General features: G+C 38.4%; 1 protein-coding gene across 4 annotated transcripts in view; it reads right to left on the reverse strand.

Moving 5' to 3' along the window:
• Cse1l (chromosome segregation 1 like) overlaps positions 1-18,807 on the reverse strand; it is a 41,519-nt gene that overhangs the window by 12,048 nt on the left and 10,664 nt on the right. For all 4 annotated transcript variants that reach the window (XM_021637907.2, XM_060382808.1, XM_060382806.1 and 1 more), the window contains exons 4-17: positions 17,227-17,328; positions 17,003-17,148; positions 16,605-16,695; positions 13,350-13,457; positions 12,332-12,424; positions 9,922-10,089; positions 9,327-9,456; positions 8,357-8,422; positions 7,451-7,653; positions 6,732-6,816; positions 5,384-5,445; positions 2,943-3,079; positions 1,791-1,894; positions 198-295 (exon numbers count right to left, since the gene is read on the reverse strand). In XM_021637907.2, the coding sequence (XP_021493582.1) occupies positions 198-295; positions 1,791-1,894; positions 2,943-3,079; positions 5,384-5,445; positions 6,732-6,816; positions 7,451-7,653; positions 8,357-8,422; positions 9,327-9,456; positions 9,922-10,089; positions 12,332-12,424; positions 13,350-13,457; positions 16,605-16,695; positions 17,003-17,148; positions 17,227-17,328 (1,593 nt within the window). The remainder of the gene's footprint in view (positions 1-197; positions 296-1,790; positions 1,895-2,942; positions 3,080-5,383; positions 5,446-6,731; positions 6,817-7,450; positions 7,654-8,356; positions 8,423-9,326; positions 9,457-9,921; positions 10,090-12,331; positions 12,425-13,349; positions 13,458-16,604; positions 16,696-17,002; positions 17,149-17,226; positions 17,329-18,807) is intronic.

The raw sequence follows: 18,807 nt of genomic DNA on the forward strand, positions 1-18,807 counted from the left end.
GGGCTGGAAAGCAGGTAAAGCACTTGCTGACAGGCCTGAGAATCCGAGTTCAATCCCTGGAACCAGCATGATGTAAGGAGAAAACTCTTGTAAGTTGCCCTCTCATCTCCACACACATCATGGCATGAATGTGCCCATACACACAAAGTACATAAATGTTTTTAAAAAGCAACCTAATTCTCTTAACTGGCTGTTACCTTACTAACAGCTAACAGCTTCTGTGTGAGCTGAGTGATGAGAGTAGGGATATAGGGGATTATGGCTTCTTGCAGGAGGGAGAAACTTCTCATGATAGCTGTAAAATATAAAAACAGCACAGTTTAGTTAATCATTGCAATAAAAGTGAATGGAGGGAAAGGCCAGTAATTCATCAAATAAAAATCTAAGATGCTTAAATATCCCCTACATACCTTCATACATTTAAAATGTCTCCCTTCCTTTTATATCAGGATAAAGGCTGGCAACATTTAGGCGAAGAATACTAAAACACTTCTACAAGACCCAAGGCTTAAAGAATTCAAAAAGGAACAATAGAAACATTACTAGATAGGGCGCCAACAAAGAGGAAGAAGAGCAGTGGGGTGGCAAGGACAGAAAGCCAGAACATTCAGGGAATGGACCCACTGTCTTATGTCTTTCAATTAGAAACCACTGCAGAACTGTTACCCAAGGTCTTAAAACAAAAACAAAAACAAAACAAAACAAAAAACAGGCATAATCTCAGCTCACAGGAAACTACATCAGCTACTGATCTCCTTAAACACATTAAAAAGCTAAACACACAAAACCAATCTATAGTGTAAAAACTTTGCACATCAACAGGTGCCTAAAAACATGTGGCAGAGGAGAAGCATACACTGGTAAGCTAAATCTATGATTATTATCACTCCATAGGTTCATTTCCAGAGTTAGCTTTTATTAAAAAGCTCATTACCACAAACTAGGCCCAAGCAACCTCTCTCCAAGATGTGCAAGAGGTGCCTCCTCTACGTGAACAAAGACTCCTATCTGTATAGTCTGAGCTTGGCAGTCAGAGAGGACATGACAGTGTTTACTGAGAAGGTAGTAATAGCACGCACAGCAGGAACACACCTAAAAGACCACAGATCACTTTGCTGCCCTCATGTTGTTAAAACCCACAAATACACACCTTGATGTAAAGACACACACACATATATACACCCCCAAAGTCCTGATGGGAGCTAGAAGATCAGGGAGTTCCTTTGAAAAGCATGTGTCATGATTCTGAAAGCAGTGGCGACCTCCAAGATGTGAGAGTGAGAAAAACTGATTGTTCCCAGAAGTTAAAGCTGGCACCAGGGCACTCTCCTAAGGCAGCACAAGGCAGATCTCTGCTTCAGCATCCCTAGGAAGAGGTATGCAGCAGGACCCACAAGTAGTTGGCCGCATGCTTTAAGACACTCAGCAGAGCACAGCCAACAGAGGCTATTGTATGAGCTGATGTGAAATAACTCTGAAAATAACTCTAGAAAAGAAAAACTGAATTTTGCTATAGTTCTTATGACAAGGAATACTTCACCAAACTAAACCAAACCATTTTTGAAAAACCATTAGTTAACAAAGTAACATTTATTTTACTTAAAAAAAAAAAAAAACAAAACAAAAAAACCCAGTAACAACAAAAAAACCCAGAAAGTTTTGTTTTTGTTTTTTATGATAAACAGTACCTGGTTCTTGAAGTTTGGAACCTGAGGTATACCTACAGTGTTTACCTTGTAATATGAGGTTAGATACTTAGTTATGGTCTGCACACCAGGGAAATGGCCTACCTTTCATAATATATTCATTTTCTGAAGAGCCAGGAAGTGTGAGAGCTTTGAAAAGGTTTGTTAGCAGAATCTCAACAAACGGTGCGATTTCTGCAGCTGTAAAACTATAGATGAAAAAACAGCTTTCAGTCACTACCAACTCTTGAGCTTTTCACTGTGGAGTGCCCTGGGCAAATACTACATCACACTTCTTGGCATAAAATGAGCCATCTCTTACACTGACAACTGGGAAACTCTGGGAAGTAACTGCTTACATGTGCTCAAGTTAAGTTCCTATTTAGACACAATGGGGTCAAGCGTAACAGGAAATAAACACAGCAAGTGAGCTCAGCAGCCTCTTAATCCACAGACTGCTTGGCTCCTCTCTACCACCAGAGAACAGCACCCACAATCAGGAAGGTTTCAGCCAGAGGTGCAGCAGGCGATCTCTGCATTCACGTCCGGGCCTGAAGTCGCCTCACAGGACACCCATCCTGGATTGACCACCGAGACCATCTGTGCTCAAGTTTGGGTGAAGAACTGAGCCTAAGACTGTGTTTCATGTCTCACCTAGCACTTGGTTTCAAGAAATAACACTGAAAAACGGTTTGAAAGTCATGCAGTTCCCTCCTCTGCACTTCATCCTGCAACAGGCCAAAGAGCTACTTTCTTGGCACCTGAAGAATGACTCATTCAACTGAACCATATACACCTCAGAGCTGAGAACAAGAAAGCTACGTGCAACAGCGGTCGGGAGACACTGAAGGGACAGCCTGCCACATACTGTCTAATGAAGTTCACTTGAGCTGCCCTTTGCTTTATTCTCAATCTCACGGACATTGAAAATCCAGTCCCCATGTTTCCCTCTCTCCTTTGACTGCTAGGAGACGCCAACCAAAACTAGCAGCCTCATCATTATACATGGCCTTATGACATGATTGTTTTCATTAACCTTACTACTGTTATTTTCCTTTGCTCCAAAATTCATTATGGGAATAAATCTATTTTGCAAGTTGCCTTACATCCTTTTGGAATGAGAAGCTAAATGAGTAAAAATTACACATATAAGTTTTTCTAAATACTAATATTATGAAAGCATCCAACAGAGACAATTCAGGTCAGGTGTACCCTAAGGTAAGAAGTACAGGGATGACTCAGAAATAAAATACTTACAGAGTAGCATTATTTGGCCCTCTCATAGTAAACAGCCTTTCAAGAGCATGTGCCGCGTACGTATGAACAACAATACTTTCAGCCTGCAGATGACTAATCAAGAGAGGAATAGAGACTAAAAGGTGCTCTTTTGGTACCTGAAAAACATTAAAACATCTCCTAAATCTAATGTTACTTTTTAGCAAAAGACAATGGAAAAGGAGGGCGTGCTAACATAGAAACAGCACCACCATCCACCCCACTCTTTTTTACTGTAAAAGAATATATTACTGATAAAGTGAAACTTGAATGGTTAGATTCCCACTGATTCTTAAAAAGATTATTTTGGGGCTAGAAAGATGGCTCCCTGGTTAAGCATACTATCTGCTCTACCAGAAGACTTGGGTTCAATCTCCAGCACCCACATGGCGGCTCACAACAATCTATACCTGGATCTGATGCTCTCTTCTGGCATATATATAAAAATAAATAAATATTTAAAAAAAAGGATTATTTCATGTATATGAGTTTGTACTATGTGGTCAGAAGAGGGAGATACAGACACTTATGAGCTATGTCTCCTGCTACTAAACCCATTGATTTTTTTTTCCCCAATTCTTTTCTGAACACAAAATCATGCTTTAGGCAAAATCTTACAAGTAAGTCAATACACCAAAATATTGAAAAAGAGCTTCCAACAATTTAAGACTATACTTTAAAATAATTCAAAGTTGTTTTAAATATAGTAATAAAATTTTGTTTTATTTGAGACAGGCTTTCTCTGGGTAGCTTTGGCTGCCCTGGACTCGCTTTGTAGACCAGGCTGGCCTCGAACTCACAGCAATCCACCTGCCTCTGCTTCCCTGAATGCTGAGATCAAAGGCATGTGCCACTATATCTGGCTTTAATTTTAAAATCTTATTTGTGTGTATCTGTGTGAGCACGTGAAGTGAGAGCATAGCCTGAAGGAGACAGCTCTCTTTTGTTAGTTGAATTTCAGAATTGAACGCAAGCCCAGATAGAGACGCCTTTCCCAGCGGAGTCACCTAGCAGGCTCAGCACTCAAGAATCTAACTGGATAATCCTTAAGTAACTTTGGTGGTATGGGCCAGGCTTATGAAGACCAGTCCTGCTTTTGCCTCTCAGACTCTTGAGTACTGGAATTACAGATATGGGTAACAACACCTAGCTTCAGATGGTGGTCTTTAAATAAAATTTCCACCCCTGAGAGGGACTAAGCAGGTCTAGGCAAGAAATGGACAAGATGAATCTGGAACATCTTGTCATTTGAGAAACTGTCAAAGACTATGAGTTCTGACTTCTTGACATGTAAGAGGTTTGCTGCCAAAAAAAATAAATAAATAAAATAAAAAGCGAGCAGCTAAAACATCCTAATGTGTGATGAGTAACATACCCTACAATCTTCTGTAGAGACTGACTGTTGGGGGATGGTCTTGTATACTGTGTATTCAGATGCTGATTTCTATGCCCCCAAATCTGGTTGCAATCCAGACACGAACAATGTCATTTCCTTTTTCTTTCTTTCTAAAAATATTTTTTTTATTTTTGTTTTTCCCTTTTTTAAACTTCTTTTTAATCTTAAAAATTTATTTATTATGTATACAGTGTTGTGCCTGCATGTATGCTTGCCTGATGTTCTATAAACATGGCAGGAGAGGACTAGAGAAATAAGATACTACCATGAGGATGCAATCGGCCAAAACCAACATGTGACACTGTGACTTAGTGGCTAGTCTGACAAATGAGGCAAGTGGAGGGTGATCTGTTACAAAGTAGGACACAGCAGACTAGACAACTAAAGTAACCTGTGGACAGAATTTCAGTCAATTTTTAATAAAACCATCATAATACAAGATACTGGGCTGGAGAGATGGCTCAGAGGTTAAGGACACTGGCTGTTCTTCCAAAGATCCTGAGTTCAATTCCCAGCAACCATATGATGGCTCAAAACCATCTATAATGAGATCTGGTATGCAGGTCTACACACAGATAGAACAATATACACATAAAAAAAAAAAAAAGAACACAAGATACAGTGGTGGGCTACATAGATCAACATATCAGAACACTTGTTTAGCATGTTAATGGGTTCAAATCTCAGGACAAGAAGGGAAAAGAACAAGATATTTAAGAGAAATTAAGCATTACCTAGAATTACAAGTTATTAAATTTTTTTGGTTAGATGCAGATGTCAAATACTAATTAGAACCTGGGCATGGAGGTACATGCCTTTAATCCCAGCACTCAGGGAAGCAGAGGCAGGTGGATCACTGTGAGTCAGACCAGTCCTGGTCTACAAAGAGAGTCCAGGACAGCCATGGCTACACAGAGAAACCCTGTCCAAAAAACATAACAAACAAACAAAAATTTGATTACACAGTATTGGAGAAGAAGGTACATGTATAAAACAAATGACAGGTGTGGAGAAAATCACTACTTACTTGATTCCTAAAAATCATAATGTATTTGATACCATCAGCTTTAAGCACAGGAAACTCATTCACTGTTAAAAAAGAAAAAAGAAAAACCACAATTACTTAAGATTATTCACAAATCAGTGACATCAGAGCTTCAACAATGGAGCTACTACTCGTCAAGTGACTAGAGTTTGGCTAATCTCCAATGTTCCAACAATTAAAAGTGTTGTGAACTCACATCATTCAGCTGGGATTTCCTTTCAATTCTTCTAGTGAAAGGAGAACAAGTTAGTGACAAGAAATACTGACCAGATGTCAATAATCGTAAAGCCAGCTGTAGATGACCACTCATTTGAATATCGCTGACCTTTGTGTGTACATACACTTTCACTGTGCAACTATGCCCAGCCGGAACTTGATATGTAGACCAGGCTGGCCACAAACTCACAGAAACCTTCCTGCCTCTGGCTCTGAGTATTGGTATTAAAGGTGTGTTCTACCATGCCTGGCTACATACACACCTTCTACAAGAATTATTTTAAGGAATTATCTCAATTTATCTCAGCACACTCATAAACATAGGAAACTTTCCTTATCAATTTCACATACTTTGAAAGTAAAATTGATTTTTCTTTTTTTGCTTGTTTTTGGAAATAGAATCTGATCTATCTCACTCTGGCCTTGAACTTATCCTGTTGCTTTAGAAGTCTTTGAACTCCTTTCTGCTTCAGCTTTGAAAATGATGGAATTATAGACATATCCCACCAGATCTGAGTGAGAACTTTTTATTTTTTATTTTAATTAATAAATTAATTTAGTTACATTTTTTGAGATAGGGTCTCATTATGTAGTTGTGGCTGCCCTGGAACTTGCTCTCTAGATCAGACTGAACACACAGACATCTGCCTGCATCTACCTCATGGGTGTTGGGATTAAAGGCCTGTGCCATCATGACTGGCTAAGATTTTTATTTAACAGTGTTTGAATTTGAGTGTTTTGCCAGCTCATAAATGTGTGCTGGGATTAAAGGTGTTCACCATCACACCCAGCCTGGAACTTCTGTTTTATTCTTATGTTTTTCATATAGAAATGAAAAAAAAAAAGTATAATTCCTAACCATACACCAGGATAAGAATGCATAGCTACAGTCTGTCTCCTTACTCCTAGTTTCTTCTAATAAAAACATATTCTTTGTGAAGTTAATTTTACACAGGCAGGAGCTGAGGGAACCATGTCATTACTGCCAATAACATGAACAAGTTCTCTAAAATTATAGTGACACAGGTTTCTTGACAGCTGCCATATTACTGCTGCAAAAATTGAAGGTATAAAATCATAAGTTACAGAAAAGAAACAATTTCAGAAAACTCACCATTATTTGATTTTAAGTCAGGAAGTATGTGATTCACAAAAAATTCAGTTAGGTTTACTAGTTCATTGGCTTGTGTGATTCCATGCTGAAAACATATCAGAAATTTAAGCAATTTTAGAAAAATTGAAAAGTGGAGATGAGCAATCATTTAAAAAGTCCTCTATTTTTGTTTTATGAGTATAAATATTTGCCTTTATGTATGTCAGATGCTGAGGGGCCAGACGATGTCTGGTCACATGCAACTGGAGTTACAAGTGACTGTTAACCAGTACTTAGGTGCCGGGATTTGAACCCAGGTCCTTTGGAAGAACAGCCAGTGCTCTTAATCCTAAATCATCTCTCTTTCCTTTTTTTTAAGCCAGGGACTCAGTATGTAGCCCTGGATGGTCTTCAGTTCGTAATTCTCCAGCCTCTTGAGTGCTGGGATTATCTCTCCAACCCAGATATAACACTTCAATACTAAAGCTCTTAGGAATAAAACAAAACTATCTGAAGACAATAAATGTTCCTAAACCAAGTAGCTAAGTTAAGTTTTACATAAAAGTCTCTGCCAAGGTGATGAAAGGGCATGAATCAAGAGGTTAAGTGCTTAGTTCATCTACAGGAAGCTTTGTGGAAGAGTATACTGAGAGCAACAGGCTGCATTCCCAAAATACATTATTTCTTTTTGAGTCATGTGGCTGCCAAGGTGTTTTGGAAGCAAAATCTGCAAGACTTACCTTCTGTGTTTGAGCTTTTGATGCCAAAGATGTAACAAGGTAAATGGCTGCATCTTTGTGTTTCCAGTTGACAGATGGATTTTTTGCATATTCCTGAAGCATAGAATTAACATAACCAGAGAAGATTCCTGTCACAGGACCTTCAAAAAATTTGCATAATCCTCGTACAAGATCGCAAGCAGCCCTGCGTCTAGTATCAATATCTATAAAATCAAAAGAAAATGTATCTTGGGAAAAAGTAGCAACCAGTTCAGTTTCTAAGAAATTGTCAGCAACACAAGAACAACCCATTTTTTCCCTCTAAGAAACACAAAATGAGAATGAAGCTAAAGTGGTCATAATATCACAGATCCTACAAAGAATAATTAAAAAAGATGAAAGTTATAAGACTTTTTGTTCTGTTTTTTTGATAGGGACTGAATGCAAGTACTCAATGTACCAATGTAATCAATGTAAGAGCTTTCTTTGCATATGAGCTGTCTCCCCTCACTAAGAACTGGGCTTTTCCAGAGAGGATATCACACAGCATAGGGGGGCTTTAAACTCGCTGTGTAACTGAGGATGACTTTGAACTTCTTTGTGTGCCATGTACAAACATAAACATGTGTATGCATATACACACGCATGCCCAGGTATTTTAATTGTGTACAGGTCAGAAGTCAATGCTGAGCATCTTCCTTGATCCTTTTATACTTTCAAAAAATTATGTGAGTGTTGAGACAGGTAGAAGAGAGTTGGGAAGAGGGAGTGAGACAGAGATCGACAGACACAGGGTGGGATTAAAGCAGGAAAACACGCCTAATAAAAGCTAAAACTACACTATTAGCCACTCCCCCCATTTATTAGAAAGAAAAGTGCCTTAGAATTGGTGGCAGGTAACTACTAACTACAAACCCAAACACATACCAGAGCCTTCCAAATCCCTTCTTATGTACTCCTCAGAATTATCTTCAAATGCTTCTTCATCAGCAGCTACAGAGAAAGTACGTAATTTAACACAGCCTCCAGAGAACATGCCATCATGCTCTATACATGAGCAAGCAGAGCTGCTTTGTTTGACACAAAGTCCTCTCTCATTCTGACTTCAGCACACATGCCAGAAAGCTATTATTAGGCAAATCATAGTGTAATAAAGAATAAGGCTCCTAAAATCCTCCTACTGCATTCAAAAGCCACCATTCATTCTAGGAATACTTTCTATGTCGTCAGTAAAGACATTAAAACAAACATTAACTATATCCACTATTATTTAACAAATTACTTCAGTGATAAGTATAGGGCAGATATCCTACAGATGTGGCTTGAAAATGCACACATTCTATTGTCCTGAGCTTCCTGCTCTTCTTGAGCTGACACCTGAAGAGTCCTGGGTGGGTAATACACAACAAAGCCTCTACCTTCTTAATAAGAGGAAGAAACACAGGCTCTCTACTTTAAAATGGACAAGGCAGGTGTTTGCCTTCACGCCAACAGTTTTAAAACACCTTATTTACCCTACTGAGATGGTAAAAATAATTACAATACTAAAATTAAACAATTTCATAAAATTGAGATTTTATTTTTCAATATTTTTATAAAAAGAACCTCCCCCCCACACACAAAATCTTAGTAATAATCATTTCACAGATGTTACATTTTCTGTCTTGGCTTAGAGACCAGGTAATAAATGATGGGCCACAAGGTTTATTTGATAGTTTAAAAAAATAAATCTTATATTCTAAAGAAGTCATCTTATTAAATTGATGTTAACCACTTTTAAAACAAGAGGGGAAAAAAAGAGTATAGAGCTGAGCTGGAGTCTTATGACCATGTCCACAGCTTACACTTTAAAGAACTTTTACTCCCCTGAAAACCCTTTCCACTTTGCCATAATTACCTCTAAATTCCATGTTAGGTACAATAACTTTTTCACAGATACTTGTCAGCGTGTTCTGGTCCTCAAACAGATTCTTATAATGTGGTCTTTCACAAACTGAAGCCAGAAATTGAATTGCATTACTTACCAACTGAAACAAAACACAAAAATAAGAATATAATTAAAAGCAAAACTAGTTTATTCTTATAAGAAATAAACACGGAATGTAGTCCATAGACTCAGTATCCAAGTATTCCCTAGTAAGGGGAGCAGGGGCTTTCTTTGGCATGAACTCAATGACAGGCTCTTTGATCACCTACCCCTGGGAGGTGCAGCCTTGCCAGGCCACAGAGGAAGACAATGCAACAAGTCCTGATGAGACTGGATAGGCTAGGGTCAGAGGGAAGGGGAGGAGAAGCTCACCTATCAGTGGACTAGGGGAGGGGCATACAAGAGTAGGGAGGAAGGGTGGGATTGGGAGGAGACAAGGGAGGGGCCAAAGTTGGCATACAAATTGAATAAATTATAATAAATGATAGTAATAAAAATATATTAACATTTAAAAAAAGAGAAATAAATAGGGAAAGAAAACATTCTGTCACTACCATCATCTTACCAAATCATATTTAACCTCTTGACCTGTTGTAACTAGTAAATTCCAGATGGCTGTGACAAAACGAGGCAGGTACCGCTGAAATTCTTCATCATATTTTTGTGCATAGAGAGCAGCATTATCACAAATCTGAGATTTTAAAAGCTCCAATAAACCTGCTTCCTCTTCATCCTCACATGAAAGAAAAGACAAAACTCAAACATACAACATTAGTGCTGCTATAAAGGAAGGAGAGGAGCTAAAATTCGGGCATAGACTTTTTTTTTTTAAAGATCTATTTATTAGATATACAGTGTTGTGCCTGCATGTACACCTGCACACCAGAAGGCGGCACCAGATCTCACTGATGGTTAAGAGCCACGATGTGGTTGCTGGGAATTGAACTCAGGACCTTTGGAAGAGCAGTCAGTGCTCTCTTAACCTCTAAGCCATCTCTCCAGGCGGAGGCACAGACTTGTTTTAAATCCAAACCAATTATCGAGCTGCATCTGTTCTACCATCAATCTATGCAAAGCTTTCAAATATGCAAATGATAGTTATTATTTATTAATTACTGTCAGTAAGTTCCAACACCTTTGCCCCTGTTTTAAGTCGAGACTTTCAGTATGTCCTAGGCTAGCCTCAACATCCCAAGTCCTCAAATTATAGGCAAGTATCACAACACCTAGATTCTCACAAATTTTTGGGTTAAATAAAGGCTTTTTTCTCCTTGTTGCTGACAACAAAGCATTTCGAATATAAGATTGAAAAACATCTGAGGCTAGAGATATGTCTCAGTGGTTAAGAGCATTTCCCGTTTCTGCTGAGGACCCAGGTCAATTCCTAGCAGCAACATGCAGTTCACAGTCATTGACAATCTCAGTTCCAGGATATACATGATTATGCATTTGTATTTGTGAACAAAACACTCATAAAGATCTAAAAAAGAAAAATAATCCTATAGGAGCTTGAACAGTAACAGTCATATATCATACTTTCTGTAATATGGGTTTCTAAAGATTATTTTATTATATATATATAATAAATATATATATAATATATATATAATATATATAATAAATATATATATATAAAATATATATATATATTTTTAATTTTGGTGGGGGTAGAGTTTGAGACAGGTTTCCTCCAAAGTGCTGGGATTATCACCACCGGGTCATATTATTATCTTCGTTTTATGTGCTTAGGTGTTTTGCCTAGATGTAGTCCTGTGGATGACATGTATGCCTGGTGCCAGTGGAGACCAGAAGGGAGCGCTGGATTCCTCTGGAACTGGAGTTTCAGATGGTTTGTGAACCTCTGTGTGGGCACTAGGAACTAAACTTAGGTCCTATGAAAGCGCAGCTGGTGCTCTTAACCACTGAGCAATCACACCAATGCTCTTTAATAATATTATGTTGACGTCCCTAAAAGGAATATAATTTTAATAGTAAGTATATAAAACATGCAATGCCCCATCCTCAAACAAAGTAACACTGTGTGTAAATAATATTTTGGCTATAAATATATAAAAGGGGAAGAGAAAAGGATAGGCTAAAAGCACTTGCTCTTCTTGCAGATCTGGGTTCCCAATATGCACACTGAAGTTTATAACTATTAGCAACTGCAGTGTCCAGTGATCTAATATTCTCTTCCGGCCTCTGCAGGCACTGCACGAATGTGATGCATATACATGAACATAGGCAAACACTAACACATAAAATATTATAAAAATAGCAGTATGCCTTTTATTACTATAACTTCAAACTGTTTTCGCCAACTGCATTGAAACTAACTAGTGGAAATTCTCTTTGTTGCACCCGTTAGGCCTAAAAGACTCTAAGGGCTTTTTCTGATTAACTGTATGGAGCAAGATTTCCTTCAGTGAGTTGGACATTTCTCAGCACATTAAAAAACAAATCGTTGACAATACACGAAATATTGAGCTGGCAGCACAGGCCTTTAATTCTAGCACTTGGGAGACAAAGCAGACCAATCTCTGGTCACTGGCCAGCCAGCTCTACAGAGAAACAGTCTTAAAGCAAAAAAAAAAAAAAAAAAAAAAAAAAAAAAAAAAGCATGTATTATCTGCAAGACCCACCCCCACCTTTCTGTTTCATGAGACAGGGTATCATATAGTCCTGCAGAGCCTCAACCTCACGACATAGTGGAGAATGACATTAAACTAACACTACTCCTAATCTTCTGACAGTGTGGGGATTTTAGGAAGGGAGGCTCTAAGGATGAAATTTCCTCCAGATCAGAGTCAAATGTTTCTTACATTTGTGAAATTCATATGTTAACAATCCCAGAGTAAGTCAGTCTTCAGAGTACCTTTTTTTGTGGTGAGGAGCTGGCCACTCACACTAAGCGAACATTACAACACCGAGTTTCAGCTGCACCAAAATAATCCTTAATGATGGAAAATACTTACGTCAGTTTGTAGGAGCTTATTATCCAGTGTCAAGAGGGTATGAAAATTGTTCATCCAAGTTTCCATATTGTCTTCAAAAAATTCAGGGAGATCCTGAAGAATAACCAGACTTGAGAATTTTGATGAAAATGCATTGATTAACCAATTTCCCAACTATGACAAACATCTGCCCATGGCTGTAGGCTCCAGTCCAGACTTTAGTCTATAAAAATTCTATTTCACCTGCAACTGTGGCAGCTGCATTCATTTGCCTTTGAAACTCACATCACTGTCCTGTTACTTCAGTCTGCAGCTATCTGTTCTCTACGGGTTCAGTGAGGACGACACGAAGCTCATGTTTACAAAGCACACTGTTACAACACATCTCCCTCCTCTTGCAAATACTGCACTCACTATGAGATAGTTGCCCTAAGCACCCACACGGAGGCTCTCAACTAGCTCCAGCCAACTTCTGGACTCGAAAGGCACCCATAAACACACATATGGCATATAGTCACACATACATATACTTTAAAATTTTTAAACATTTATTATTAATTGTTGTTTCTGTATGCACGTGTTTATGAAACAGCAGACAAAGGCTTTGTCCTATCATGTGTATCCTGGAGGTCAAATTCAAACAAGCATATATACATGCTGAACTAGCTTACTGGCCCTCGAATATCTAATTCTATAATGCTTTCAATAAAATTAGGGTAGGGTACAGGGAAGAGGTGCTACAGAGATGACTAAGTGATTTTGGGTTCCCAGTGCCCACAAAGCAGCTCACAACTGTCTATAATTCCAATTCTCATGTCATGCCATCTCTCCAACCCCAAATTTTAAAATGTTAAGAAAAAAAAAAATCCCTATAAAACAAAACATGAAAAAAATGCTTTATTTCCTTTCAGAACCAATGCTGGGGAAAATCAACCCTGTCAGGTGGACTAATTATTTAAAGGTGTGTGTGTGTGTGTGTGTGTATGAGAGATCAAGAGAAAGGTAAAGAATCAAAAGCAAGAAATCAAATAAAACTTACCTGAAAGTTTAAACTATAAAACAATTTTGAGATCAAAATCAAGGAAGAAAAAAGAATCCTCAGGGCAGAGGCGTCGTTTGCATGGGTGCTGCAGAGTTCAATGGTAGCCTTGGAAAGGAATTTAGGAACAAGGTTTTAGTGTATCATAAAGGCAGCATGGTGAGCTTAGTGAAATAGCCTTGTACTATGCTGAGACTACTTATATTTCTTCTCCAAACGAGGCCTTAACATAGTAACGTATATTTACTTAAAAGATGCTGAAAAATAAATGTATTTTAATCTGATTATAACAGCTAGTAAATACTCCAAATGTTACCCCTCTGGATATCTTTCCTATATGCACACACATTAGTAACAAACAAAGCAGGCTGGAGAGATGGCTCAGAGGTTAAGAGCACTGGCTGCCCTTCCAAAGGTCCTGAGTTCAATTCCCAGCAACCATCTATAATGTGATCTGGTGCCCTCTTCTGGTACACAGGCATACATGCAGGCAGAACACTGTAAGGCTGAATATTGTATAAATAATATTCTTAAAAAAAAAAAAACAAGCAGTTCCCACATGTTCTCAAAAGAAATTCTGCAGGGTGGAAGTGGTGGTACATGCCTTTAAACCCAACACGTGAGGCAGAGGCAGGCAGATCTCAGTGAGAGCAAGTTCCAGAACAGTGAGGGCTACACAAAGAAAGCCTGTCTCAATACGAAACAAAACAGAACAAGAAAATTCCTCTACCATTTGATATTTATATAATTTTCAACTGAGCATTATCCTAGCTATAGGAATAGGTTTGTCTACACAATGTTCTACATGCCTCTACTTTTGAGTCTGAGGTTCTACATGAGTAGTACAAGGCAGCACACAGAAAGTAAAGAAATGGGAGGTCAGAAATCTGAATAGAACCGAGATTCCATTACTCATAAGGAATATTACTCTAGTAGGGAGCTACAGTTGGGTGTAGTCAGGCAAGCATATGATCCAAGTATAAGCAGGAGGATTCCAAAGTTCAAAGGAAGAATGAGCTACATAGAAAGACCTAACAACAAGAATGTTGGGGAAAGGGGATGGGACAATGACGTACATGAAGTCAAGGGTTTGATCGTCAGCATCACATAAACTTGTTAGGGGTAGTACATGCAAATAACCTAGCTACTTGGGAGATGAAAACAGTATCACCAGAAGTTCAAGGTCATCACTGGACTTTTCAAGACACCCCCCCCACCTTTAAAAAAAGATTTATTATTTATACAGTATTCTGCCTGTATGTGTGGCTACACACCAGAAGAGGGCACCAGATCTCATTATAGATGGTTATGAGCCAACATGTGGTTGCCAGGAATTGAACTCAAGAACTTTGAAAGAACAGCCAGTGCTCTTAACCTCTGAGCCATCTCTCTAGCCCTTCAGACAATCTTAAACAAACAAAAGCCAGGTGTAGCATACTTTACACCTTTAATGCTAGCACTGAATTTGAGCCAATTTGGCCTACATGCTAAGTTCTAGGCCTACCATGGGCATATAGTGAGATCCCAAGGAGGAAAAAATGTGGAGGTACCTAACTTTAATTCCTGGACTCAAACACTGGCGGATCTATTTGAGTCTGAGGCTAGGTTGGCCTAATAGCAAGTTTTAGGCTCCCAGAACTACACAGAGAAGAGGGATAGAGAGATGACTTAGTGGTTAAGAGTACTGGCCTGGAGAGATGGCTCAGTAGTTAAGAGCACTGTCTGCTCTTCCAAAGAACCCAGGTTCAATTCCCAACACCCACATGGCAGCTCACAACTGTCTGTACCTGTACCGCCAATTCCAAGGGATCTGACACCTTCACACATAAAATAAAATTTAAAAAAAGGGGGGGGGGGGCGGTACTGCAGTGAGTAAGAACCTCCTTACAGGCTTATATATGGTGCACATGTATGCATGCAGAACACTCAGATACATAAAGTAAAATAAATAAATCTAAAAAAGAGACCTTGTCTCAAAATACTAAAAGAATGCCTAATTATGTTTAGAATACACATAGGAAATGACAGAATTTTTGCATGTTTATTCCTTGACTGGCTATGGTGGTACATGGCTTTGAATCCCAGAACTCAGGAGACATAAGCAGGCAGATTTGAGTTCAAGGCCAGCGTGGTCTACAGAGCAAGTTCCAGGACATCCAGGACTACACACACAGAAATCTTGTCTCAAAAACAAACAAAAAACCCAAAACCCAAAAACAAGAAAAAAAAAAACCAACAACAAACAAACAACCCCCCCAAAACAACAAAAACCAAAAACACTTCCTGTACTTTGCACATACCCACTTTTGTGAGCAAATGCTTACTTGCTTTCTTCTGGAATTTAAAATTAAAAATAACTATTAAGGTTTTTCTCAATAAACTGTTCCACTCAAGAAGAGTAGCATTTCTAACAGCATATTCAGAACAGAATGTTCATTTCATTCACTGTAATCTAGATAAAACTTTTCTTCTCCAGAGAGTCTCACCATATAAACCCTGCTCTTAAAGCCCAGATGTGGCCTCAAATTTCCCATCCTCCTGCCTCTCCTTCCCACATCTTGGGATTATAGGCATGTGAACTATGCCTAGGCTTTTAATTACACTGTTAGAAAATGAAAATCTTTCCCAATCTAAAGCCGGAAAATTGATTACATTTTGGTCTTAATTTTTGAAAAATGTTACCTTAACCATAAATACCCTTTATAAAACCTTTATCTGGATACTATTATACAACCATCCTTTTTGAAAGAAATGAAAAGCATTCTGCCATCAAAGGAAGTGAGATTTAAGCTTAACTCTCATTTTACTAATAGTATTTGTGGGATCTTGTCTGTAAAAAAAAAAAAAAAAAAAGAGGGGGGAGGCATTAATTTATGTTTCATAGGATTCTTATAAACACTAAGAACATCCTAAAGAAAGTACCTGTGCTCTGTAAAAGTATGTAATTAATTAAATCCCACATGTGGGCAAAATGTCAATCTCTCTTTTAGAGACACATTCACTTACTTGGGTGAAATGATAGGATGCTTGGGTTGTTTTTAAACATTCCTACAGAAATAAGGAAGTAGGCTAAAAAAGCGCCAGCAACTGTACAACAAGGAAGCTCAGTCTCACTGTGTCCATTTCTGCACAGGGTTGCAATTCTTCTAAAAGAAATGCTGTACTATCAAACAAGTTTTTTTTTTTAAATCTCTTAAAATTATACACATATTTAAGCAATTTAAAATACTAGGTAACTTTCAAGACATACCATACCTTAAACAGATTAGTCAAAGGCAAAGCAAAGGCATCCAAGACAAGTTTAATTTCAGTCCATAGCTCATTTGACTTAAACTCATGACGGTATCTAGAAAATGGAGAGAAGTACAGGAGTTCAACCTTCTGTTTACTCAATTTAGATGTTCAAGGACAGATGAATAGATACCATCAACCAGAGAGCCTTCTGAATTCAAAGTACAAAGAATAATCTAATTACCTCACAGAAAATGAGGCAGAGTGAGATGAACACTGTTGCTTGAGATAAAGTAAACACAATGAAATGAGTGACTTCCCAGTTACTCAAGGATGTTCATATTCATCGGAGTAAGCAGTTACACAACAGAAAGTTACACTAACAGAAACCATACTAAAAAAATAAACCTGTGCATTAATACCTTTTAAATAGTGAATGTGCTGTGCGAAGGACTCCATTAATAACATGGAAATCTCCACTCTGAAAGCGATTAACCATTTCTGTCAACAAGTCAGGCCATTTTTGAGGGAAGTCTTCTCTGCCAATGATGCTAATAGCATCACTCAACTAGGGAAGGAGAGCTTTAATTAGCAGACAGCCTCATAAAGGTGCACCCAATTCCCTGGGTCTAGCGCAGAACACCACCTGCTTCTGAATCTGCTCCGGGCTGCTCAGCATCAGATGAACAATGTTGGCTTTAATAGCTACTCGATCAGCTTCGCAAATCTTGTTTGGTTCATCTTCAACCTAAAAGGAAAATATCAACAAGCAAGTGACATAGGATCCACTCTCACATCCATTTGGGTTTACAAATAAAATGTAACTAATCTTAGTAACTCAAGTTATCAAAGAAAATGGAGGAATGTAACTATTCTCTGTCTCCTATGGGAATAATGACTCTTTTCCTTCCTTCCTTCCTTCCTTCCTTCCTTCCTTCCTTCCTTCCTTCCTTCCTTCCTTCCTTCTCTGTTTTTCAAAACAGGGTTTATCTAGGGTTTAGCCTAGGCTGTCCTAGAACTCACTCTGTAGAGGCTGGCCTGGATCTCACAGAGATCCCCTGCCTCTGCCTGATTGCTGGAATTTGTTGTTCTGCAAATAAATGCTGAAAAATTGGCTGTTGGCAACTCCACCTATAATCCCAGAAAAACAAAAGCAAAAAACCAGAAACAAGTGAGTCCTGGGGTATGGGTACATTCTGGGACACACTTAGCAAGGACACCCTAGATTTGAACCCTACTAACAAAAAAAAAAAAGAAAAAAAAAGAAAGGAAGGGAGGAAAAGAGGGAGGAAGGAAAAAAAGAACTGGTTTCAGTTTTCTATGTAAATATGTAAATTAATCAGCATGGAGTTAAAATCTTTATAGATTTGTAGATGTATGTTATTTAATCAGTCATCCTGTGTGTTTGTGTTTTGCTTTTAGAGGCAGTTATCTCTCTATGTAGCTGGCCTTGAACTAAGGAATTTCACCTGCCCCTGCCTCCAAGGTTGAAATAAAAGGCATGTCATCAATGTGGGGCCAGAGTCATCTTTAAAAGATTCAACTTGATTCTCACCTTACAAATCTATCCTATGAAAACTTTCTTGTCTGTTACTAATTAAAAGTACACCTGGGGGGCTGGTGAGATGGCTCAGTGGTGAAGAGCACTGGCTGTTCTTCCAGGGGTCCTAAGTTCAACTCCCAGCAACCACATGGTGGCTCATAACCATCTGTAATAGAATCTGATTTCCTCTTCTGGTGTGCATGAAAACAGAGCACTCAAGTGTACTACATAAAATAAATAACTAAAATATTTTTTAAAAAAGCACACCTGGGGTACACCTCTTAGAGATACTATAGACTCCCTGGTTTTACATATCATAAAGATAAAGACACTCAGGATCCTGAAGCAGTAGAGCTGTTCATGAGTTTTAGGATGGCCTAAGCTACGAAAAGACCTAAGCTATGAAAAGACCGTCTCTATCTAATAGCCCTCCCGTCCCTCCTACCCCACAAAAACAAGAGGCTAGCATGCCCACAAACAATATGGACTTTCTAAGACTTAGTTTTTCTTTACCACATAGAACAGTACCTAATGAATAATAAAAGCTTTAAGATAATACTTATTGCTTTATAAGCTTTTTCTTAAAAGTTTTATTTATTTTATATGTATTTGCCTACATGAGTTTATGTGTACCATCTGTATGCAGGAGCCCCTTGAGGCCAGAAGAGGGCATCAGATTTCCTG

The sequence above is a fragment of the Meriones unguiculatus genome, chromosome 4, assembly GCF_030254825.1.
Source record: "Meriones unguiculatus strain TT.TT164.6M chromosome 4, Bangor_MerUng_6.1, whole genome shotgun sequence".
Lineage (NCBI taxonomy): Eukaryota > Metazoa > Chordata > Mammalia > Rodentia > Muridae > Meriones > Meriones unguiculatus.